This window comes from Plectropomus leopardus, chromosome 17, assembly GCF_026936395.1.
Source record: "Plectropomus leopardus strain MGB_pleo_1.0 chromosome 17, ASM2693639v1, whole genome shotgun sequence".
In the NCBI taxonomy this organism is placed as follows: Eukaryota; Metazoa; Chordata; class Actinopteri; order Perciformes; family Serranidae; genus Plectropomus; species Plectropomus leopardus.
The window spans coordinates 18,947,893-18,975,001 of NC_142192.1; the positions used below are offsets into that span (position 1 = coordinate 18,947,893).

Genomic DNA, 27,109 nt, shown 5'->3' on the forward strand with positions numbered 1-27,109 from the left:
CTATCATATTTTTGATGATTTTTGGAAAATGAGCTATAGAATGACATTTTTGATCATTTTTAACCAAAATACTATATCACATTCCTGATTATTTTTTTTAGTGACATTATATACTATTTACCATTTTTTAAAACCATTTTAGACAATTTTGATGATTTTCCGATGACTGATGTTTTTGATTATATTTTAGCGAAATACTGTAATACAATGTTTTCAATGACCTAGTATACAATTCAATACACGTTTTTGATATTCGAACAGCAGACTATACTATGATGTTTTTAAACACTGTATGATGACAAAGATTTTTCATGAAATAATATACTATGATGTTTTTAGGCCATTTTGGATGACATACTATTGTATAATACCTATACGCTTTAATTTAGTCGACACTTTCTTATGCAATTTTGGAAGACATCTTGTAGTTTGACTTTTTTAAGGTACTTTGGAGGACTATACTATGTGTCTTTTTACTCTTGTTTTGTGACATTTTGGACTATCATATGATTTTTTACCCTTTTTTGGATGCCATACTCACAATATTCAAAGTACTCACTCTCATTTCACAATTTAAATATTATAGAATGTGTGTTTTTAAATTTTTTTTGGATGACAATTAATAGTATGATTTTTTTTCTGACATTTTGTACAACCTACTATATTTGCCTTTTTTACACCATTTTGGATGACAGAGTATGGTATGACTTTTTTTTTTTTTAACATACTATCCTTTGACTTTTTACAACCTTGTTTGGAATGCTTTGCTTCTTTTAAAATTATATACTATGACATTTTTTGACACGTTATACTTGAAGAATTAATATTTAATGACACTTTTGATTATAACTTTTTTTTTTTTTTACACACTTTACCAAACACAATGCAATGAACTTTTATAAACAACCATACTGTTACTTTTTAAATTAGTTTTTAAATGACATACCATACTGTAACAAAACTGCATAGTGGCTAAGCCTAAACTTAAAGCCTCTGGGGGCTGCCTAGACAGGATATTAATTGATGCTCTCGCCAGTCTTACGTCAGCTGTTGGTTTTGTGAAAGCAAGACTCCAATCTTCTTGTGTTTGATGCTGTTTATTTGTCACCATCGTGGTCTTCACTCAACACGCAAGAACTCAACATCTGTGTCCACAAACCTTAATCAAAACACAGCTTTTTTACCATTACATTCGGCATGACATGACAGCACATTGCGGTTAAAAACTGTATGTGCCCTCCGTTTGACAACAACACCTCGCTGCATGATAGTTCCTACCTGAATAAACACACACCCAATTCCATGACAGTGACCCCTAAAGGACAGGTAATGTACATGTATTCACATTATGAATGGCTCTTATACACCAGCCTCTTATTGTCATGTTCCAAACATACAATTCAAAACTTTGAAACTCTGGAGCCATATGCTTTACCACATTATTTTCCTCAGTCACATGTGATATACATTGTTATGTATGATCTGCTATTCTGCACATTCATAAACCAAGCAAAGTTTAGTCACTGGTCCTTCAATGACACTCGACTTGGTTTGTAGACAAACTGAACATACAAGTCCATTCTCGTCATGAAAAGCTTCCAAGACTGTTGGCCATGACCACAATATCTCCAGACATCAGATTTCTTCTTCTTTGAGTCCATTTTTGCCTTTCCTGCAGCAAAGGTAGATGTTCCCGTACCCATCGTTCCCAAAACTGATCAGCAAATGTACTGAACTTGTCTCCACCGTCGTTTTATGTACAGATCATGTGGCTCGGAAAACCCAGGTGGCAGAGATGGTTGTCCTTTGATGAGGAGGATATGGTTTGGAGTGAGCGGCTCCAGGTCATTTGGATCATCAGACACTTTAGAGATTGGCCAGTCATGCAAGATGGCTTCAGCGTCACACATGACAGTATGAAGTCCATCATCGTCCAATCGCTGCTGTCAAAGAACTGAAATGAGAATCTTTCAAATTATACAGATAACACGCTCCTAAACACCACCATGTTGTGAGTCTGCTGGAGTAATTAAGCACCAACAGGCCACATCTTGCTGCAACACTCCTTGAATCTGTTCATGATTTAAAGATGAAAGAGCCTCCCTCAACTCTCTCTGTACCAGTGAAGTTGGTACGATTGTCAGATTGGATGTGAGCAACTTGACCTCTTCTGCAGATGAAATGACATATTGCATTAATGCATGCATCTCTATCCAGGGAGTTGGCCACGTCCAGATGGTCTGCTCTGTTGGCAAGGCAGGTAAGGCAGGCTTCGCTGTTCCTCGTCCCTCTTTTATCACAATTGGTCCAAAATAATCAACACCAACATTTGTGAATGGTGGACTATCAGGAAGAATCCACTCTTTTGGCAAAGCTGTCATTTTTTTGCTCCACCATTCTCCCATGGTGTCTCCTGCAGAAGGATCACTCTGCTATAACCTCTCTCCCAGTTGAGTTGGCACTTGTGACCCAGTATTTTCTTCTCAATGTGGACAGTGTATGATTGCGACCACTATACGCAAGCTGTTGGTTAGTGTGCTTGATGATGACAGTGGCTACATGTTGATCTTTGACAAGGATGAGTGGATGTTTGTTTTTCTCAGGCAAGGTGCCTTTTGCCAAGTGTCCTCCAACTCTCAGGAGTCCGTAATCCAAATAAGGATCCAACCTGCGCACCTGTCCTCAAAGAAGCCACCATCACTTTGCAAAGGATCATTAGTGACAGAACCCAGTGCTGTTCTTAAAGCGTATGGTCCATCCCCGTGGCTACTGACGGCCTCCCAAGGCTCCAACATCTTGGGTGCATTGCTTCCAATCAACAGGTTGAAATAGCCTTAATGCTGGGAATACTGACCTTTGACAGATATGGCCACTTTTCCAAATCTCCTTCAGTTACAATGTTGTCAGTGCTTACAGGCATATAGTTTTGTGTGAGGACTTCTGGGAGCTTGTAGAAGAGGTTAGTCTCTAATCCACCCATTTCCAAATCTGAACACTAGTATGCAGGTACAGTGCTTTCCTGTCCCATGGTTTACGGGAGAACATTGGTTCGTCTAACAGCCAGATTAAGTCTCCACATAAGGTGCTCTGAACAGAAAGTAGTGTGCCACCATGATCCAAGAATGCATATGTGTGCACTGTGCGATCTCCTTTGGTGGACTTGACTTGGACAGGTAAGATAGAGAGAAAACTGCAATCTTTTCAAGTCCCTGTGTGACCGCAGGTTTCATGACACACTGTGCTGTTGCATGCCACTGGCTCTTTAGATTGGTCTGTGTGTTTCTTTGACGTCTCTCCTTTGTCAACATGAAGCATGGTGGGATGGTTTTGACTGCATGTCATGTCATGTCATGTCATGGCGGTACAGGTGCAACAGTGGTGGCAAAGCTGTTTCCTTAAACTGTATTTGCAGGTTGTGACTTTGGCCTACTGACAGCCCTTGAACCAACTTATACAGAGGGTGAGTCTTGAATGTCACCAAAAAGAGGGTCTGACAAAATCCTGACCTGTTTCTCAATGAATACAACCAGATCTTTGAATACAGCTCTGTGAATTGAGGTTTCCGGGATGTCATGTGCCACAATCTTCCAGCGCTCTCTCAATAGCCTGGATATGGCAGCTCCCATGTTGCTTGGCATATCCAACTTGCATATACTGCAGCTTCTCCATTAAGTTACAAAATGAGCACAGAAAAAGAGCGTAGCCTTGCAATGAATTTACATCTTTGGCTTGGATTGAAGTCCACTCCAAGGCCTTTTCAATGTATGCAGTAGCAACTCTGTAGTCATTACTAAAGTGTTCTTGTAACAGCTGTTTAGCTTTTGCATAACCATCATCAGGAGGCATATGTTGGCAGCCACGCACCAGTTGCATAGGCTGCCCAGTAGTGAACTGCTCAAGGTAATACAAACAATCACCTCTGCTGACTTTATGCTCCACACCTTTCCCAAATACTCTTTTAAATGAGATGTGTTGATCTCCATCAAACACCGGGATGTTTCCTGCTGGCAAAAGCATTAAGTGTTGATGTTAAATTATGGCTGCTGTTAATTCATTTTGCCTTCGCAGACATGTCCACAGCATTGCGCGCATCCACAGTTCAGTTTCCTTTCTTTTCCAAACATGGATAATGTTTGTACACAATGCGCACAGTCTCACAAAGTTTATACAGTCAATTGTAATCCGACTTCGATCACCAATGCGTTGGATTTACGCCCCGTATCAATGACGAGCAGTGTGCACACAAAATATGAATGGCCATTCATAAAATTTGTAGCGCTACACATACCTCCTGCTGGGCGCCGTGTTGATGCCGGGGAAAGACTCCCTACCACAGGGGTGGATGATCTTGATCCATGGGAGGTGACAACCAGGAAACTAATTTCCCCTCTTTTTCCAGCATAGCTCACGCAGAAAACTTTCGTTGTCTACGTGGGGTACTGCCGCGATGATTGCGCCCTCGAAGCAGTTTAGCACAGTTTCTGACTTAATGTATAGCGGCTAAGCTCGAACTTAAGGCCACTGAGAGCTGCACAGACGCGCTTGACGGTCTTCTGTCAGCTGTTGTCTGGTAAAAACAAGACTCCAATCTTCTTGTGTTTGATGCTGCTTATTTGTCACCATCGTTGTCACCAAAACACGCAAGAACTCACCATCTGTATCCACAAACACTAATCAAAACTTGTTTACCATTACACCCAGCATGACATGACGCGACATTGCGGTCAAAAACTGTATGTCCCCTCCGTCTGACAACAACACCTCCCTGCATGATGGTTCCTACCTGAATAAACACACACCCAAATCCATGACAGTGACCCCTAAAGGACAGGTAACGTCCTACATGTGTTCACATTATGAATGGCTCCTATAGCCTAAACTGTGTTTACAAGCGTTTTGTTAGTGTTCCCACTTTCGTCACTGTTAGATCTGCTATTATTCAGAGACAGTAGTTCAGACAATGTTACTGCTGAAGCACTGAGGTTTCCAGAGGTCAGCTTACACACAGTAAAGCCTGTCTGCCAGCTACCTATGAGAGGGAGCAGCAGGAGTTAGCACACCTGTAAATGGGTGGGAGCTAAGGGATGTGCTGTCATCCTTGAAAGGCAGACAGGGCCGTTAATCTTGGATGTGGGAGGTTAAGCAAGTGACTGGTGCAGAGGATAAGAGCAGGATGTTGCAATAGTATGACTTTTTGAAATTTAATACTTTGACTTATTTATGACTCTTTGGTATATACTTTTGTATACATGCTAAATTATGACTTCTTAAGACATGCTAGATTAAGAGTCTTTCATGACATTTTCCTGCCTTTTTAATAATCTTTTTGTGACATATTTATGACATCCTTTACAAAAATAATAACAGTTGACTAAAGCACATGCACTTGTAGTTCACTGAGACAAACCCATGGCTATATCGGGTGTAAACATAAAGCTGACTGTTTAGTGAACACGGAGCTATGTTTGGGATCAGACTGTGCTCACGATGGACAGGGCTTGGAAATATGTAAAGCATAGTGCATTACGTATACTGTAGACTATGTTTATATATATATACATACACATACATATATGCACATACGTACATATATGTATGTATATAAATATATATAAACACATACATATGTGTACATATGTATATATATATATATATATACACAGAATTTAGTTAAAATTTTATTTAATTTATTTGTTTCATCCTAGTTTCAGTAGAGGTTTCTGTCTCATGTTGTGTTCCTTTAAACCTCAGAAAAATTCTGCAAGTCAAACTTAATCCTGCCATCTAGTGGCTGATAGAGAATCCACACAATATGTTATTAAGTCCGGACTGAAAACACTGAAGTTCTTTGCCACAGTTAAGAAAATGTCTATTTTAGGTCACTCTAATGCAGTCAACAGTGCAGCCTCGTGAAGTGGAGACTTTAATATTAAGAAAGGTGATCCGACTGTTTGGTCACTTCAGAGGCTAAAATGAACTGTAACACTTGCAGGTGTTTCTAATATCCCACTCCATTTATATCAATGAGTGGACTTGAGCAGACCCTCAATTGGTAGGATTTTCTTTAAAAAAATGTTTGAGATTTTACGTGTCAACAAAGGAAAGATTTACAGGAATTTGCACAGTGATCGGAAGTTGTGGCCAAATGCTGCTCAACAACTATGAACAAAATCGTCTTAATTGAGGCACAATAATTAAGCCCCCCCCCCCAAAAAAAAATACACTTTTGGAAACACAAGTCAGACTATAAATTAGAATTTTCTTGTCCAATCATTTCAAAGTTACAGCAGCCCTGACGATTCAAAACACTACAGCATTTCAGAAAACTATAACATTTCCCAAAATGCTAAAAGATCAAAACAAAACATTTGTTCATGTTGTAATGTTTTGGGAAATGTTATTTTTTTCTGAATTGTTTTGTTTTGGAAAATGTTTTTTGGAGATCTGAAATGCTGTTTTGTTTTAGATGTTATTTTACTTCCTGACATGTTTTGTTTAGGTAAATGTTATTTTGTTTTCTGAAATGCTGTTTTGTTTGGGGGAAATGCAGTTTTTTTCTGAAATGTGGAAGTGCTTTTTAAAATGTTATACTGTTTTGACTCTCAGGGCCACGGTGCAAAACTCAAGAGACGTCTGAAAACAATCTTGAAACACGTCTGTAAAACTATTTTGAATATGCTCAATAGGTGACAGCACAGTTCCAAACATGCAAATGGACCTGACACAAATTTAGGCCATAAATCCATGACAATTGTCACAAACAATGTAAACGGCGTACAATGTATCAAAGATACATTGTACTCAATGTATCTTTGTACTGCTACATGCTACTGCTACTACTACTACTGAAGCATGTTCCGGAAATGCTTGCACAAATGACCATTTGCCAAAGAACTCTGTAGCCCAGCGTAAATTTTGTCATAAATGAATAAATATTTAAAAACAAAACAATCAAACAAAAACCATCACACTTAAATCACAAAAAAATAAAAACACCATCCGAAATTAAAATGTATGTTAAAAAAAGCACCCAAAAAACTAAAATTTACACAAAAAAAGACTTGGGGAAAAAAAAAACACTGCCCAAGATTCAAAATTATGAGACAACTGTACAAAGACTCAATATTTATTAAAATAGTTGGCAATTCATTTTCAAGCAAAGCAAGTTGAGTATCTCTGCACTACAGTTTGAAACACTTTGGAGTTTCTGATTGAATTGAGTTTGTTTTAGTCTGATTACAAAAAGCTTAATGAAGTCACACTTGGAAGCAAATTGTTTCAACCTTTATTAAACATAGCTTGCAAGAGATAAATATTACAAAGTTATTTCCTCCAAAATTAGCTTATTTTTTCAATCAATGCATAATTGTCAATCAACTGGCAGTATTCAAACAGCATTATTTTCTTTTACTTTTTTGAAGACCGTTAAATATCAAGTATGTGCAAAAGGTCAGGATTGATGTAAGCAAAAACAAAAATAAGGACTTCAATTAATTTCCGGTTGATTTTCATCGTGTGTTTGCGCTTCCCCAGAAGTTTTTTTTCAACATTGTCAACATTGTACAAAAAGTCAACAAAAAATTTGAAATTAATTTTGAAATTAAAGGATTCCCTGCATTAGCAACGACAACTAATAGAAGATAAAGCCAAACGGTAGAGGACCATACGTGTTGTATGCTGGTGTTGGCAGGAAAAGTGATCACTGATTCAGGGTCAGTTCTTCTCAGGTCGAGCAGCGGCTGCGGCCATTAAACAAAAAACAAGGTCCGCTGATATAATAATATCACGGGCCAAACTTCTGTATAAAATGGACTTTTTAAGCCAAAAATTTTAAGTGACGATGTAAACCATGGTGAAAAGCTGGAACCCTCGAGAAACTCAGGTTTGGATCGCGTCAACATTTTGTGTGTTTAAGCTCAATCAAAATCAATGTCCCTTTTACCCGATACAGTTGTAACTAATTTCTGAGCAAAAGTCTTCAGAATGTTCTTCAGAGCTCCGGGGACACTGGAAACCACGTTAACTTTTTGAGTGTCATCTTTTAACACTGCGAGTGGCAAAAATGATTCAGCACCCGCCCTTTGTCCAGCAAATTCAAGACTCAAAGGTTCACAGAAAGCCAGTGGCCGCCTGAATATGTGGACATACAATCAGCAGTAATGTAGGATAGACATGATCTGCACGAACGTGCAAAAACACCAATCCGGTCCTTTTCGTGAGAAGCCAAACTGGCACATCGGTCGGACCCTGGATCGAACCGTTAGTTCAGGAGGGTCCCTAACTTCTGCCCATGTAACCCGACACACAAACATTCAAAGTGCTTTTAACTAGAGCAAGTTCAGGAGAGGATTCTGTAGGAAACAAAGTTATTTCAAGTTTCAATGCTCTGAGAGAAAACAAAAGAAATGTTCAGATGTGTAATGGGACTGCAGACCCCGTCTGTCTGAACCAATGAGCACCTTCCTGCAAACTCTTAACTAGTCCCCGACCAAAGCGAATGCATCCAGGGAGACCTCTTCAAGAAGCAGAGGAGGGAAGGGGGGGAAAAGAATCCCAAACATTTTGCACATTTGTTACACAATAATACACAGTGATCACAAAACGAAATGACAAGCTTCACAATATTCATGGCTTTTTGTTTGCTTTTCTACACAATATACAACCATTTAATTTCTTTTTTCAGTACAAGGGAGGAGAAAATGCTTATGTACAATAAGTCATTATTACTTCAAACCTAGCAAATATCGTGTCATTTATTCCATAGTCAATACATTTGTTTATTTTTTAAAACTGCAATAGAAAGAAAACGGAACTCAATTGAGACGTCAGAAAAAGAATGACTTCAAATTTTACGCTTTTCTTTTTTTTAGATTTCAAGAAAGAATCCGCAGTCCAAATACAAAGGTGTGTGGATGCATCTGCAAAAGAGCAAGAGACAGGAGCATTTTTTTGTTTTTCTTTAACTTCAGCTTGGCAGCAAAAGGAGATGCATGACAAAAACATTGCTGAAATCAAATCGTGAGTGGCAGTAAAAATTTATCTGACATTAGAAACACATGAAAATATATCTCTACATCCAATTTTAACTGTTCAACCAAAGTGATAATCGATTCATGGTTTTTTTATATATAATTAACAAAAATGATGTTTTCCAAGTGTTAACTCTAATTGTAGGTAGTTTCATTGTCTTGGCCTAAGTCTTTCTTGTCACTGAGCTGTTAATAATCAGATCGCTTTGACACGCAGGTCTGAACCAGAACACATCCATCTGACAGTCGGGCTGGAAAAAAAACACCACCAACCAACCGCTGCGCACATGTGGACAGGGTGGACTGTAACAATGCAGAGGGTAACAGTGACACAGATAAAAAATGACAGGAGATGTGCAGAGGCTGTGCAGTTACACAACAAATCTTTCACCCGTGTGGAGCTCCATCAAGGACATCCTTTGCAAAAGTGTGTTTAGTTTTTAAATATAGTCGTGGCTGCAGAGTCATCTAAAAGGACTGCTTAAACAATACAATAAAAGGTGAGCAAGTATCTATTATTCTTTTGTGTTTGTCACACAGACTGTATAATAAAGATGGAGATGTGGCAGCTCCCCAAAAGTGAAGCCAAAACATCTCGAACACCCCCTGGTGGCTGGCTGCCATATAGGTCATAAAGCCCGCCCCCTCGACTTTAGCGGATAGCCAGCTTAGCTTTGACGGTGCTTTTGGGGTACCATTGTGACGCCAAAAGCCACCTTTCGCAAGTGCATGGATCGAGTTGGACAGCGTCAGGTGAGAATGCCACTAAACAGAACTGGTCACAGTTTTATCAAATCAAAATACAGGTAAAATAAATTTTTCCCAAATATGAATTGTCATTTTGGGGTTGTTGTTTTTTTTTTTTTAACACGCAGATATTTAAGTGTTCCTTTGTTTACCCTTCTATTGTTATTTAATGTTATAAAAAGGGACATTTGACATCATGTTAAGGGGTGTTGTCCATTTTTATATAAAGTCATTGGTTTGTCCAAAATTGTCTTGGCCTACGACATGGAGCTCATGGACTGAAGTCCATTCCCCTTTTTTAAGCTAGCCTATGCTAAACTTGCGTTGGTCACAGGGTGCATTTTTCCCGTAAAAGCTTTCTTTTATTGGTTTTTCAAACTACAACACATTCTGCAACCACCTAAGTTAGAGAAAATGGAGCACTTCATCTCTCAACAATGGACATTTATGTTGTTGAAATGATGATTTCCAAGTTAAAACATTGATTGTTCAGGTTTTACGAGCAATCTGAAGAGCTGGCACAAATTAAATTTTAAAAAAGGACAAAAAAAACCCCAGTCATTTTACAGCTTTTTAGACTTAAATGAAGATAGAAACCCTCAGTGAGAAAAAATGAAAATGAGAGGGGCTCGTTAGCCAGCTTAGCTAACTAGCATTGGGCTAATTCAACATAAACAACAGCTACTAGCTCGTACTGCTGTAAAGTCACCCACTCTTCAAAATAAGTGCTTTAGTTTATTATCCCATTTCATTTTAGTGAGAAGCTAAAACTTTCTATCTGCTTCAAAAAACAAAACAAAACAAAACAACAAAAAACATGGTTTCAAAAAGGGCTTTTAAGTGCCGCCTTAACTTTTCTAGCTTTTAAGCTTCATCTTACATTTTTGCATTACTTGCTGTTCAGAAGAAAGAGCTCTGACAAAATTACAAAATTAGGAGCCACGATAGCTGTGTGGCCTTACTTAGCATAGCAGTGCACTGGCTGCAATGTCAGGTTACGTCGCAGGTATGATGTTTATCATGTTAGCATGCTAACATTTGTGAATTAAAACTAAACTTAAAGTACAGCTGGAGCTGATGAGAATGTCATTAGTTTTGCAGGTTTTTGGTCATAAATCAAAGTGCCTGACAAAAAACAACATTTCTGGAACGTGAGTGTCTGCGCAACACTGTGTAGGTGGTTTGAAGATAAAGAGTGAGTCCAGAAGGAGCCGAATGTAATGTAACCAAACTAGGGATGTCCTGATCGGATTCAAAAGATCAGTATCAGCCCGATAAACACATTTTATATTGATCGGGTGGCGAAGCTGCTACCCCACTTTAAGTGGAATTGAAATTTTTAGAAAACTTCTGTTATTGTAATACTGTAATAAGCGCAATTGTGACTGGGAATGTTAACGTTAAGCTATAACAACACTTTGAAGCGGAACTGTGATTATATTACTCATTGATCTGGAGTTTTATTACAATGCCACACTAAATGGACTTGAGGGATATTTTTGAAGACATATTTTAGTTTGTTTACTTTGTTGAGTGGATTTGTGATAATATTTTTAGCTAGAGAGAAAAAAAAATCTAATAAAAACCCTTATAGATGACGACATTTTTTTCTTGCATTGAATTGAGGAGCTATTAAACTGTCAAGCATATACGCTTGATTGAATTTATTAACTTTAAAGTACTTGGGGTGTGCACTGTGCGGCTGTATTATCAATTATGAAAACAATTATGGGATCGGGACTCGATATCAGCAGATTCTCTACATCAAATGACTCGGACCGGGGGCAAAAAAACGTGATCAGGACATCCCTAATCCAAACACAAAAATAAAGGGTGACTGTTCCATTCACACATATGAACTGCACAGAGACTGAGGGATAAACATGTTGTCAGAAACACATCGGCTGTTGCTCACGGACTAAAGGAATCCAACATGGCTGCCAGAACATGTGTCGGCCAGCTGCGACCCTCTGCGACAGTGTCGGTCTCATGTCAATGATGAACCCGTGCCACGTTGTTTCACCAAACTAAAATCTGGATGTTCGCCATGAACATGCACCTGCCTCGCAGGATGTAAGACGTGGATAGGCATCATCCTAATTTTATAATTTCTAGATTTTCAAGTAACAACAGTTGACAATTTCAGACTTTTTGTAAACTTCCCCTCTGACTGAAATGTGTCGGGACAGTTCAGAACTGTGAATCTCTACACCTAAACTGACGCCATCACAGCGCCCGTCTCCTCCTGTAAGGAGTCACCGTGTTCTGTGAGTAATACTGCACTTTGACTGAACACTGCTTGAAATGCCTGAGCTACGACCTCCGCTTCTGAAGTGTTGTTAGTACATGTACATTAGAGTGTGTGTGTGTCTGTTATATAAAGTCAGCTAGATGAAGCCTGAAGTTTATGGGTTCGAGCTGTAAACCAGTCTTGGCCTTTGAGACAGGGCGGCCTCCTGTTTATTAGTGGGAAATGTTGAGGAATCTCTGGGACACATTACTGCCTCTAAAGCCGGGCTCAGACTACAGGGGGTTTAAAATCCTGATTTTGACGTCAGGTAGCTCTTCAGGAAAAACGCCAGATGTTCTTCTGGTGCATCACGTGCCATAAAAGGGAGCATAAATGTACCACCTCAAGTGATGACCTGAGGAGGCAGATGTAAACAACATGGACATTGATGTAGTTGGACAACTTGCTGTAATGTTAGCAATGCTTTTCAATGAGAAACAAAAAAAGCAGAAAGCTCAAAGAGTCTGGATAAAAAAAATGATCAAGGAGACGCAGACAACACAGGTTGCCTTTTCTTCCGTAAGAACTCGAGGAGAGATTTTCAGTTTTAATATCTAACAATAGTTGAATGCTACCTAACGTTAGCATCAAGTAGGGGTGGGGGTAAAAATCAATACAGCATATTACCATGGTATTTTGTGTGGCTGTATCTTATTTATAGACCGTCGCTAAGAATACATTTTTTGAAATTATATAAATTAATTAATTTAATAATTAATTAAACTTTCGGCAGTCTACTAGATTAATAAAATCAGTTGCTATCTCAGTCCACTAGATACATTTTGAGGCAATAAATATGGCTGAAGTGAGAAAAACAGTATGAAAACTTTTTTTCCGATAAAAACTGATTCTGACAAAGATGTCCTTTGGGACATTATTTGTAGTTGAAAAAGGGAATAAATTGCAATATATTGCAATAAATTGCTTAGAGATTTTCAGCACTTTGCAAAATGTCAAAGGGACAAATCGGTCCAACCCTCCTGTAGTCTGAGCCCGGTTTAAATGAAATATTTATGGAATAGACTGAAGAATTCATTGAATTAAATGTGCAAATCAAAACAAATATCAGATTTTCTGTGGCTGTGACACGAGCCAGTACCTCAGAAGAAAATTCCATATGGAAAAACTGAAACAACAGGCTGACTGTGCTGCTGCAGCATCTAATGGTGTCCCACTAAACTGAAAAAAGGGGTAACTGGGTTTTCCCAGTTAATGGGACCCAGTGCTGACGCTGGTATGTCTACTGAAGCAGCTTACACACAACCTGCACTGTTAAATCTGACAAACTGATTTTACTTAAACAAATCTAGGAAAACAATTGCCCTGATAACTATTAATCTTCATTTATGTTTACTTTGTATCTAATTGTAAAGCTAACTTAATTATATTTTATTGCAACTTAAAAATTATAACTATTTAAATCAATCTTTTTTTTTTAAGTTTTAGCAATTTCAGGAAATCAAGTGTACTGTACAAGTATGTTTCATGTGCTTAAACATGTTAGAAAAACAGGACTTGCAGATATCCTCACTTTATTAGTGCCAAAATGCTCTTTATGATGTCAGGTTAAGTCAGAGTAACTTGGTTTACTGAAGTTGTAACACTTAAGAATGAACAAGATCATTTAACTTTTCATTTTTAAGTTGCAACAACTTTACAAAACTAAGTAAATGCAGCTCGATTTGGAGTGAACTTGACAATTAGATAAAAGTTAACATAAATTAAGATCAATAATTATGTTAACTTTTGTTTTTCAAGGCAATTAGTTTCCAAGATGATTTTAAGTAAGCTCAACCTGTCAGATTTCTCAGTGTGGGTGTAACCCCAGCACACTGGGCACCAGGGATTTGGAAACTGACACTTGAGGTCCAACATTAACAGAGATCAACACTGGCAAAGTAAAATGGGATGAAACCACTCATCAACACACACCTTGATGCAACCCACGATACTCAGGACATCTCCCCTGGCTCTCTGGTCGGCCGTCAGCCAGCATGCAGACCTTAGCCATGCTCAAATGTAACATTCTTTTCCTCTTTTTAAAAAAAATGTGTTTCCAATTGGAAATATGCAAAGTGCTCCTCTGGAGTGAGGCAACTTGTGCGCAGAGCATGCACACAATGATTGATCCATGTCTCTCCCATAAAAGATATAATCCACATCCTTTTTTTCTCCCTCTGAAGCTAGGTATCTATACATAATCCATACAGATATTTCAATAGTTTCTGTTTTTAGCTATGTTGATTATTATCGTCTCCGGGGGCTGATACCTCTCAGGTACGCCACCATTTCATTAGGAGACGCCGCAAAAAATAACAAACAAACAAATAAAAAAAAAAAAAAACAAAAAAAAGAAGGGAAGGCTGGGTGGGGGGAGGTCAACAATCAGAAAACTAAAAACCCAAATATAACAAGAAAAGGAACCCAGATTTTCTAGGTTTATAGGTACAGAATCTGTGGTTTGGAAGCAGAAAACGTGCCTCCACCTTCAGATTTAAGTTCTTTTCACTTTCTTAAAGAACATGTGATGCCAAGAGGGGCTGCTGGGTAAAAAGGGTTCAGTCTGTGCATACTGGATAAAAAAAGGTATCAAGGGGGGGGCATGGAGGGGTCGGTGGCAGGAAATGAGATGGGAGGGAAAACCAACTTGCTTCTCTCTGAGTGGACTCCGTCGTCCCCCTGTGAGTTTATCGACGACGTCCTCCAGCCCGTCAGCTCCCTCCGTGCTTAAGTTTTTATCGACTTGGTCTGCTGAAGGTGCAGTAGTTGCGTCCATCAGATTACTAAAGTACGTAGTTAACAGTTACATCCATGTGGTAAGAGTTTAAATCCGTAGCAGGAGCGACCGACGTCTGAAATGAGAGTTTGATTTGGAAATGGTGGGAGCCGACTGGAAAAGCAAAAGGTTTTCCGAACTGATCACATAGGATTCTCTTTTGTACACATATGCACCTTTTGTCAGTCATGTCAGTTAATTAGCTCTGATGGTGGCTGGGTGTCTCCTCAAAATCGGTGATGCTGCCCCGAACCCAAGTTGTCGGAGCTGCTCTTGAAACTGGCCCTTTCAACGAGACGATACAAATGCGGGTGCTCTGCTCGCAATTTCATTCGCATGCCCCCCCCGTTTTTGTTCCTGTGAGTATTTTCCACTTTGTTACTCCAAGTTAGCGAGCTAACACTTTTTACAAAGCTTCAAAGTTGTTAAACTTTATGTTGCATAGCAACCAGAATGCACCCTGTTGATCTGTTACTAGCAATAGTTACATCTAAGCTTTATAATCGCGTGGAGAAAAAAATCCTATATGATCGCGGCCTAAAGTGGCCCTACGATGATTCGCTGTCACTGCCCGAGGTAAAGGAGAGACAGCAGAGAAACAAAAATGGACCAAACACTTATAAAAAGAAAAAAGCATAATGAGTAATCGTAACTGAAGCAAAAATGGTAGTTGCAGGTATAATAATAGTGCTACCAACAGCGATAATAATGGGAATTATAATTGTTAAACAACGCTGACGAAGAAGATTTTTACTATAATAACAACATTTGAGATGCACTGACAGTTTAGTGTCTTTGTCCGACTTGGTGGGTTTTCATGGGTTGGTTTTAAGTAGGCACACGGACAGGCACTGCATGCGATGGGAGGGTGGGGGTGGGGATGTTGGTCGATCTGGGAGTGCTTCAGTATGGGGTAGGAGGGCGGGATGGGGTGGGGGTGGCTTCAGAGGGGCAGAAGAGCTAAGGGGCGGGGCTCATTTCTGTCCGGTGATGGACTGCGATATGGATCGAGGTGGAATCATGTCCAACAGGTACTCTCTCTGCCGGTCCGCTAAGCTGGAGCTCTTATGGGCTCCAACTGCCGCTGGGTTCAGATAGGCAATATTTAACCCTGTGGGAACAAAACAGACACATGAAGAGGATACTGTAAAGTCCACCCACAGTTTGACTTTAGGTTATCTTAAGAGATCGAGGCGGCTGCAGTTTAAAGAGCCAGGTGCTGCAGATGCTCTCCGCTGGCTGCAAGATCCGGGCACGACGGGAAACGCCTGGCTCTCTTTAGTTGAATTACAGACATTTTGTTTTCATATGTCTGATTTGAAGATTTATTCTGTCCAGCGAATACGTGCTGTGGCTGATGGTGATGTTTTGAAATCAGAGAAACTAAATACAGGCTATTCAAAACACAAATCATAAACTATACAGAGTGACGTGAGGAATAACATCTGTACAGGTGTGACGCCCTGACTATATCTGACTAATCTTAAATGAGAGCTGACGTCTTGTATTTCTTTCTTCTGTGTTCGACTTAGGCTGATATTTTTAATTTATTTATCTAGTTTACGGTGGGCAGGTCTGCTCAGCTGATTTATATACAGCAGCAAACTGATATCATGCAGATTTACATAAGAATTAATGTAAAATGAGTTGCTGAACCATGAAAAAAAACTACAGACCGCCTTTAAAGTACTTTTTTTAAGCTACAGGGTCATAGTTGGAGACTGATATTTGAGTCTGATAACATTTTAATAAAATGGAATAAGATCTAAAAGGATGTGAGTGTTTCTGTGACTTCCTGCACCTTCCTACGCCTCCTGCTGCAGCCACCTACTCTCGTCTGTTTTCCAGGTGAGGTGCAGTTAATCTAAAAAAAAAGCCCATTGCTTCAAGTCGAGCAGTCATTTTTGTCTTTTTTTTTGCAAGTCATAGTGTTGTGCAGTGTGCTTTTGAGGATGCTTTGGTCTGCAGATTGTGCTTCAGAGTGTGCACTCTGGACTTAAATGATATTTTTTAGTTCAAAGAGCTGCAGACGTGATGCACCAGCCCAGAGGACGTGTGGCTCTGCACCTTTTGTCAGATATCTAGACTGGAATTGAACCCGCAGGAGATGTGGCAAGGACTCAGCCTTTGTACACAGGGCACCGGTTCTACCAGGTGAGCTACTTGGTGCCCCTTTGACTGAGAGAATATTTCAGTCAGGTACAGCCTTAAAAGACAATTTCAAAACTTTTCCATTACTTTTCAGGGACCCCAATTTTTTTATTTATTTTTTCTCTTGCCCCACTTGCCCTGCGTTTTTTAACACGTAAGATTCAAACTATTCAAACCTAATTTCAGAAAACTGGTAACGTGAAGAGAAAGACGGAACGCAGGGAGAAAATAAAGAAATATACGTTATGGCAGATTAAACGTCACACACACAACAGCGTTACGTCAACAGTTATCCAACATTACATGAGCACTTACCATGAAAACTACTATAACAATTTCATCACACACAACAAAATTCCATGACTTTTCCAAAACTTTCAATGGTTTTTACTAATTCTGTCACACTTCCGGGCCTGAATAATGTGTTTGAGAAGTTCATGACTTTTCCATTTTTTTTTTTTCCAGGTGTCACATTCTTCCAGTTAAACTTTTGTTCATATATCAATAATTTTAGCTGATGAACTTTATAGTTTTGAACCAGGACCTTTGGTATTTGATCAAGTTGTGCCAGATTAAGTATCTACAGCTGTTATTTTATGTATCGGATGCATATTTAATGTAAGCAAAAATGAACGTCAGATTGGACAGATAGGTGTCATGGGCTAAAAATATGTTCTGGAAATCCCTGATGATCATGAGTTGATTCAGGCACACACTGTGCAGCAGGTACCTGGGATGTTGTAGATCTGACGACGGCTGTCATGCTGCAGTCTATTGCTGCTACTGCTGCTGCTGCCTCCACCGCTGCCACAGTGCTTGGCACTAGTCATTCCCATGAGGCTGCTGGCCACTGACAGCTGGGAGGCCTGGGCGAAGTTGGACAGGACACCTCGCGCTGAGTTGGACAGACCTCGCTGCAGGGAGGCCTGAGGCTGGGGAGCCTGAGGACAGTACAGACATCCCATTAAGTTCACCATCGCTGCCACACGGTGCACAGTGGTAGCAGATGCATTACTGGATTTAGTCAATTATCAAACACAAATACCAGAGATTTACTGGTCAGAGCTTAAAAGAAAGTTCAGCTAGAATGCAATTCTTTGTTTCAGGCAATCTTAAGTGATTATATTTGTTAATAATAGCACTTCTTAACCATTTAAAACCTGAGATATGTGGCTTGATTTCTTTCAAAAACATGGGAAGATGGCAATGGGCAACGAAAGAAGAAATGACCTTAAAATTAGCAAAAAATTGGTATAAAGTACAAGAAAATTACTTGAAAAAAGTAAAAAAAAATAAATAAATAATAAATAAAATAAAATAAAAGTTTAAAGGTTTAAAAAGGAAAGTTAAAAAACAACAACACAGAAGTGGCCTGGGGATTTTGTAACACAATTTTAAATATGTAATTATGATAATTATAAAAATTGTTTTTCCCTAGCTTTTTAAAAATATTTTTTTAAATCCACTAATTCCCTGCAGTTTGTGAAACATTTATTACCACATTGCTCACTGACTATTACCCATGTTTTTGTAAAAAATGGCACCAACTGTCTCACAGCGGTTTAAATACTTGTGAAAGGTGTCTGAAAGAAGCACAAGGAAAGTGATGTCGCTCCAGGTTTTAAAGGGTTAATTTACATGAGGCATTAATGTGAGCAAATGTACTCACACTACAATTTCAGTGAAGGCATGTGTAAAGCAGACTGTGAGATTGCATGAAGCAGAGTACCTGGCGGAGTGCATGATGTCGGATCATGGTGTCAGTCTTGGAGGCGTTGGGGCCAGTAGCGGCCGAGCTGGGAGAGAGGGCCGCCTGCTGCTGCAGCCTCTGTTCGATCTCCTGACATGGAGACACATTTAGGAAAAACGTGCATTAGCGCACTCACATGCATCCATTTCATCTACTCCTTATTGCCAATACTTATTTAAAAGTTGCAAAACAGTTGTGCTGAAAACACGGCCAGGTAACCTCGCTACCAAAAGTGTTTGGGAGGTTTTAGCTGGATGACAACATTTTCTAAAAAGGTCAGTGTCAGGCCCTGGGCAAAGAATGCATGGAGTACACTGTGCTGTGTGATCATGGTGCTTTACTACCTACATCCTCTCACTGAACCATGTGCAGTTCGGAGGTGTTTCTCCTACGTGACTGCACTGTTTAAAAAGTTAGTGGTTCACCCATTTCTTAAAAGTGGAAATGTGCACTGAACATGGTAAAAGTAACCGTGACTAAATAACAAAATATATAATCTCACCTGAATGTAGGGCTGTGTGGTATAATTAGGATGATGATGCTGTTATGATGTAACTTTATATTGATATGAATTTAAGAAAGTGGGACAGTGGTGCTGACCTGCTCCTGCTGCAGGGCCTTCACAAAGGCGTTCTTCAGCCTGTTGGTGTGCTCCGCCTTCAGAGCTTTCTTCTGATTGGAAGTCATGCACTGCTCACAGAGGATTCGCCCGCTCTTCTCTTGTTTCCAGTGAGGGGTGAAGTCGGTTCTGCACTGGGCGCAGAAGAAAGGCTCCATGCGGGCCAGCGTTCCTCTGAGTTTACCTACAGAAAAGAATTTTGGTGATACTTTATCTTTCAGTTTGACCTCATATTTTTTTTTAAATTTTAGACTATAATACTGTTTTTTTCATCACGGTGTTTTGTTTCTCTGCTGTATGCATGTTTGTACTTTAGATATTTGCTTTATTTTACTGTTTCATGTTCACACTTGTACAGGAGACTGTTAAGTTGTTTTGCTGCTTCACAATAATGCTGCTTACATAATACAATAACAGGGGACTTTTCATTGTAAAGAATCTAATGGGAAATAAACTACTAATACCATAAAGAGGAAAGTAAAAGTAGAAAGATCCATAGTGAGATGTTAGATGCAGAGCTGTAGACAACAGGCTCCTACTGCTCCTCTGCAAACAGCTCAACATCTGACAGGTAAACTTCTTTTACCTGTCTGCTGTGCAATGGAAAAGCACAAAAAAACCCCACAAAAATAACAATAATAACTTTAGCTCGCTACTTGTAAACGTCATCACGCTCATAAGTTAAAGACACACCTTAAAGCCGGTAGCCATGTTGCAATGGAGAAGCAAATCCCTGTGAAGCTGGGTTTACAGACTGAACCTGACCAAACCAAGCCAAACCAGCCCAGGACTGTCGAAAAGCAGCATAAGAAAATGATCTGAAAGTGATGCGCGTTTCCCTGACTTACCCTGACTGTCGAGCACACTCTGCACCACCTCCTCCAGGCCCACCATGTAGATGAACTCGCTGTTGGCGGCAGAGGGCAGGAAGTGGAGGAGTGGGGCGGGGGGTTTGGGTGGAGGGATCTCCAGCAGGGTTTTCTCCAGCTGCTTCCTCAGCGCCAGCTTGGCCGCTGCCTGGCTGCTGGCCTGGTCGGCCATGGAGCTCACCCCTCCGCCAGCCGAGCTGGACATGGTGGATGGGCTGACGGCCGAAGCTCCGCCGAGGCCGCCGGCCACCCCGCCAGCCCCGGCCACTGCCGCTGCCTGCATGTGGGCCAGGTTCATGTACATGGCACTGGAGCCAGAGCGCTGGGACGCTGCCACCTGCTGGCTGGCCTGCAGGGAGACACACATTCTCTCTTGCTTAGCAACGTAGAGTCACATTTTTACGCAGTGGTTAGAGAAGTATTCTGGTCTTTTACTTAAGTAAAACTATTAATACCATGATGTGAAATACTCTGTTAAACGTAACAAAATGCAAATGTTACATAAGTGAAAGTAAGCAAGTGTTATCAGGAACATGCACTTAAAGTATAAAAAGTAAAAAGTACACATTGCAGAAAAATCTTATTTAAAACAACACCCAAAACTCAAAATTTTAAACAAAGAAAAGACTTAAATGTTTATCAAAATTGTTTTGGCAATTCATTTTCTGTCAGTCAACTGATTGATTACTGTTTTTTTCATCCATACTTAATAAACTATATGGTGATTAAATGTATAACAAACATCTTACGTTATCAACTCTTATGTTTTTATGCAATTACTTAATTTGAAAACTAAAGCATCCAGATAAATGTAGCAAATAAAAAGTATAATATTTCCCTCAGAAATGTAGTGGAGTAAAGGTATAAAGTGGCATGAAAAGAAATACTCAAGTAAAGTATCTCAAATTCATAATTAAGTGCAGTACTTGAGTAAATGTACTCAGTTACATCCAGCCACTGTTTTTTAGGTGTAAATCCTGATGTCACAACCTGACACTAAAAAAAACATTTGCTGCCCAGCCTTGTCAAAGAAAAGTCATGTAAAAGACGTTTCTGATGCACAACTACAAAGAGAGAAAAGTTTGTGACTCGGAGCGTTTAGCTGCGTCTGGTGTGAACATACCTGCTGGTAGCTGACGGCATTGGCCATACTGCTGGAGCTGGAGCGAGACATCCCAGGCTTAGAGGAGACCCTCTGGCCCTGCAGCTGGGCAGGGTTTGGGGCTATCACTCTCTGGGACATCAGCATGGGTGGCAGGCTGGCATTGGCTGCTGACCTGATAACTGTATGACCCTACAGAGGGGGAAAAAAAGGAGGTTTATGAAGAGAAACGACTCAAAGTAAAGGGGACATATCATGCAGTCCAACATTCTGGTTTAATCGTAGGTTAAGTTTGTTATTTTTGACATCGACCATATTTTCCTATGTTTTTGTGTATAAGTGACACAGCTGCACTGTGACCACTCGTGAAGTGTTCGCACCATCAATTAATGTCCACTGAGAGAGCTTTTTTTTTTTTTTTACTGACAGGCTTAAATTGGTATTTTAAGTGTCTGGCAACATTATGGAAAGGACCCCTAGAGAGACAGACCTCTTTGGTCATGAATGAGATCCTTTTAATTTACCAGAAACAAACCCATCACACTCAGTTTACAGGGTTCCCACATGTTCATGGACAGAACTTCAAAACTTTTCCATGACTTTTCAAAGACCTATAATATTTTCTTGCTTGCCCTTTCTTGTTTATTTATCATCACATTATTCATTTTCTCCCTGAGTTCCCTTTCTCTTTTTTCTTACTTTACTGTGCTGAAAGACTGTAAAAGTAAAACAAATCCAATGTAAAATATACACAGATGTATTTATGTATTTATGTTTGACAAATTTAAAAAGAGTTATTGCATCTGAATTTCTCTGTCACTGTATAATCCTTCACAAGCTCTCAGATCTTCTGAAGCTGGGTTTTTAAATATACAAAATTATAAGTACAAGAAAAACGACACAGCTTTTGTTAACTATGCTGCAAAATTATGAAATATCCTTTTAAAAGCTATAAAAGAAGTAGGCTTTCAGAACATTTTTAAACGACACCTAAAAATCTCTTTATTTAGTCTTGCTTTAAATTAATGTGTTCTTGTAATTATTATCTTATATTAATTCTCTCATTTTTACTGTTCTCTGTACTTTTTACCTTATCTTTCATATTTTGTTTATCATAGACTGTCTTTTGATTGTCTATTCTCTATGTAATCCCTTGTATTAAAAGTGCACTATAAATAAAGTTTATTGTTATTATTATTATTACCCTTTCAGTTACTTTGACTCAGTCTAATCCAGCCGTCCTGCTAATGCTAATGTTCAACTTTATGGTTTTTCAGAAGTGTTGATTTGTATCACGTTACACTGAGAAATGTTTCTAATATTTAGTCTTCCAATATTTTTATAATTTACATGTACAAAATATTAGAAACACCTGTCAGTATACAATAGAACCAAATAAAATCATGAAGGGAGGATTTATTGCAGGGCTGTTGTGTTAGCCTGCATCCGTTTGGGCGAGGTGGACCTAATGCACCGACAACTGAGACTATAACACTGCGTAATGTAGGAGGCACTGATGTTGACATGTTTTACCGCAAACCAGGTTTAATGAGCGTCCATATTAAAGGTGGAGTTCTCCCTTCATGTACACACATCCAGTGTTTGGACAGATATTATACACAGTGTGGGCAGCAGAGGGCAGCAGCTGCTTGGTGAGTAAACTAACAACAAACCAGGCGGAACATCTCACACACACACACACACACACACACACACACACACACACACACACACACACACACACACACACACACACACACACACACACACACACACACACACACACACACACACACACACACACACACACACACACACAGCCATCCATAACCACAGAAATCTGCTGAATATTTAACACCAACTCAACATGTAATGGAGGAGCAGGGCTACGTCACGCAAGAACAAAGGCTTCCAGCAGGAGGCTGTCTTATAGTCAGAGCGGGACCTTCTACCATTCACAGCATTCCAGACTAAATCCAGTCTTCATGTTAATCAACACCAGCTCTTAAATCCCAATTAAACCTGAACCTTTACCCTGACTTCACGCTGCAGAATTGTTGTCTCACTATACTCACAGAGGGGTGAAGCAAATATTTAAAAACCTGGGATGAGACCTTTGGAGTACCTGAGGCTAGAGGCGTTCATCTCTGGAAAAGGCAAATTTGTCTCGATTTCAGCTCGAATGCCTCCAGATGGAATTTCCGGATTGTATTCAAAACCACTTAATTCAAATTCAAGATAAAACAAGGCACAGTCTAATTTTATGAGACTCATGAGAAATACAGGGTTCCCACACATTTTCATGGACAAAATTTTGAAACTTTTCCATGACCTTTCAAGGAGTCCAACATTTTTTTCCCTGTCCCACTTGCATGGCGTTTTGACAATGTATAAGATTCAAACCCTGTTCAAACATAATTTCAATAAATGATCTATATTACATATATTACATTATAATATTTTATTTTCTCAGGCACCGATGAAAATTTGAAAATCCATCTATGATTCCTGTTTTTACAGTTTTTATTATAAATGGTGTCATTTTGGCAGTTTTTAAAGAAAATGTCATCAATCACCCGAAAAAATTAAAGAAAACCTGTTTTCTTAAAAACAAAAAGAAAAACAAACAAAAATCCAAAATTTTCCAAAACAAAAAAAAGCATAATGCCAAAAAAATCAACAATAAGAAAAAAACACCACTGTTTTTTTTTTAAAGAAAACATGCCTCCAAAAGGCAAAGGTTACAGCAAAATTACATCATCAGCTACAAAAAATTAATTTACCGTTACGTTACACACTGGTCATTTAACTCCGACTGTGAAATTTCATTACTTCTCCAGGTTTTCCATGACCGTGGGAACCCTGGAAATAAAATCTCTGGAGGTGTAGATGTGAAATGGTGAATGGTTTGCATAAGAACATATGAAACACACAGACCTGTGCAGTGCGGAGGTTCTGGGGCTCAGGGTTGTGCAGGCCCGGCCTCACAGGCATCTTCCCCAGGCCGGGAGAGCTGTGGATGGGAGGAGGCTGCACAGAGGATGCAGCGTTCTGGACCACTGGGACCTGCACACAGACATCAACACAACATTAACAGTGCAACATGATTCCTGCACAGAGATCGGTGTTAATGTGTTTACTCTGGTACATATACTTGAGCATTTAAAAAAAAAAAAAAAACTGTACCTCTAAGAATAGTATTTATGCGTAATTCTTTTTACTCTTACTCGAGTACGCTTAAAATAAAACACATTTACTTCGACTGCATTTACATTGGGCTACACACGTCTCACTACTTTACTGATACATTTAGTTAAAAATAACCTCAGTATTCATCTGAGCTCACACTCATAATGGCAAGTGTCCAACAGCGAGCCATTAGATAAAGACGAGATAGGATCTGCAACAGCACCTAATATGGAACGGAAGTTTATGATTTGGACACACGATAGAGACAACATCTAAGCCTCTCCTTTGGGGATAAATATTTCTACTTATTTCATGAGTATTTTTCCTTTAACTTGAGTCAAGATAATCATAAAGTAGTGATACTTTTACTTAAGCTCTGTTTTTGTAAACGCTACCCGTCACGGTACCAGTAATACTAACATGTACTTGTAACCCTGAGGTTTTACATCATACTGCAGTACCAAGTTACAGCTTGAACATAATAACAGCCAATGAAAAGAGCATACCGGTGTCTTAAGATGTTTTGCCTTTTCAACACTGATCACAAAACTGACTTTGAAATGCTGACAACAACTTTTAAAAACACACCATCATGTTCTGTTTGGTATCAAAGTCAGTGTGCAGACACTTGATACTTGGTTTAGTTTTGCCGAAATCACTCGATGTAATATTTTTGTCTAAAGAGATGGTTACTGAGTCACAGAATCATAATCTCCTACCATGAACAGTCTTGCGTGTTGACGAGTGGTGCACCTGGGCCAATGTGTGCATTTCACTGAAGTCCCGCCTCCCATCTTGTTCACTGACCAGAAGTTTTGACGTCACGCACTATAGCCAGTCACTTCACGTGATGTAAGCACCGAAGAGCATGGCGCTACTCGTATGCGAAAGTGTCTTTAATTTTAATTTTTAAATAGTACAGTTCAAGTGACAAAAAAAACCCCAAAAATCGCAGCCCCATTGTACTACAATTAATCAGGAATTTTCTCTTTTCTTGGATTCTTCATTTATCAAGGAGAAAAACGTTTTCTTTACAATGTCAACGTAACAGGGCGAGTAACTGATTTACAAATGACCATCTAGTAGTGGAGTATTTCTTCAATCTATCATAATTCATTATAATTTATTGGTTGATTTTTTTAAAAAATTAATAATATGTCACTGCAGCTGTCAGATATATGTAGCAATGTAAAAAAGTACAATATTTCCCTCTGGTAAAATAGAAGTGTAAAGCAGCATAAAATAGAAATTATTCAAGTAAATTTATAGCACACAATTATACTAAAGTACACCGCTGGAGATAATGTCCTTAATGACAGTGAATCACAGAGAGTCCAGCAGTGTGAAAGTGTGGAGTCAGCAGCACTGACCTTCTGCACCACATTCTCCTTCTGCATCTGACTCTGTCGGAGCTTCTTGAGCAGCACCAGGCGAGCCTCCTCCAGACGTAGCTCCTCTCTCAGAGCTTTGATCATCTGCTGCCTCTCCTCTCCTGTCTTTCCCTGAAACACACATACACACACACAATATATATAAGTGATATTTCAACACTTAAGACAACTTATTACACCTCTGAGGGAAATAACTTGCCCAAATACATCTTTAAAATTAGTTTAAAAAGTTCATCTCAAAGGAAATGTCTCTTTCATTCTAATGATGCGTTTTGTGAGTTATTTGTGATCATGCACTTCATGTTTCTCCAAAACATGCCTGCCTTCTGTTAGTGACTCCCAACAATGAATTTTAATTTCGTACAAAACATTTCTTGTATCTTAATTCTCGTATTTTTTTTAACCTTTTTTATTTCATTGTTTATGATTCCCCCCTATAGCTTCTTATGCATTTATTTTGCTGATTATTGACGGACTGTCGAGACTTCCTTTTCCTTTCGATCTGACATGTCATTCATGTTGAAAACAGCTCTACAACACATTCAGAGGGACTGCACCATTTCCACGCCCGCATATGCCTGCGGTGCGCTGAGTAGGTGGGATCTTCACACCGTTTGATGGGTATTGTAGTCTGTGTATACGCTGGGTTCGCCGCTAAATTTGAGTGACGAGAGTGGTGTGTACGTCACTACAACCACATGTCCAGTACCAACACAAACAAGGGAGAGTGGTAAAACAGCGAACTGTTGGATGTCGTTCAGGCTTGAATAAAATCATATTGTGAACCTTTCTGCACGCGCAGGCAATTATTTGTCAACTAAAAGCTACCATGGCTTTTGTCCTGTTGACTGACGTTGTTTATTTTGTTTTCTGACAATTACATGGTTGTTGCCACTGGCTGAAAGATTACACTCTAATTAAACTGTTACGTGTTGAGCGGTGCACCGGTGCACTGAAATGAAGCTGACCCACTGTGTTTCAAGTTTTACCTTGAACATGTCCAGGTTGGCCTGGTGCAGGCGCTCCTCAGGGCGAGGTGTTGTTCTGGGACTGGACGCCTCGTTGTCTGACAGGATGATGACGTCTGGAGACGGAGTTCGTCTGTCATGGTCCGCATCACTACATGGGCAAACAAGAAAACAACGTGGACATGAAGCTTTGAGGCTGACTTTAGAGTCAGTATGTCAAGCACAGTT

The 27,109-nt window shown here is 39.5% G+C and overlaps 1 protein-coding gene across 1 annotated transcript in view; it reads right to left on the reverse strand.

Annotated features, from left to right (window-relative positions):
- Window positions 1–7,273: 7,273 nt before the first annotated feature.
- The window catches only part of gatad2b (GATA zinc finger domain containing 2B), a 57,407-nt gene continuing 37,571 nt past the window's right edge, over window positions 7,274–27,109 (reverse strand). Inside the window, exons 3-11 of the mRNA XM_042506021.2 lie at window positions 26,903–27,032; window positions 25,893–26,024; window positions 24,271–24,399; window positions 21,355–21,525; window positions 20,211–20,580; window positions 19,344–19,546; window positions 18,723–18,833; window positions 17,724–17,934; window positions 7,274–15,953 (exon numbers count right to left, since the gene is read on the reverse strand). Of these exons, the coding sequence (XP_042361955.1) occupies window positions 15,817–15,953; window positions 17,724–17,934; window positions 18,723–18,833; window positions 19,344–19,546; window positions 20,211–20,580; window positions 21,355–21,525; window positions 24,271–24,399; window positions 25,893–26,024; window positions 26,903–27,032 (1,594 nt within the window). The 3' untranslated portion in view covers window positions 7,274–15,816. The remainder of the gene's footprint in view (window positions 15,954–17,723; window positions 17,935–18,722; window positions 18,834–19,343; window positions 19,547–20,210; window positions 20,581–21,354; window positions 21,526–24,270; window positions 24,400–25,892; window positions 26,025–26,902; window positions 27,033–27,109) is intronic.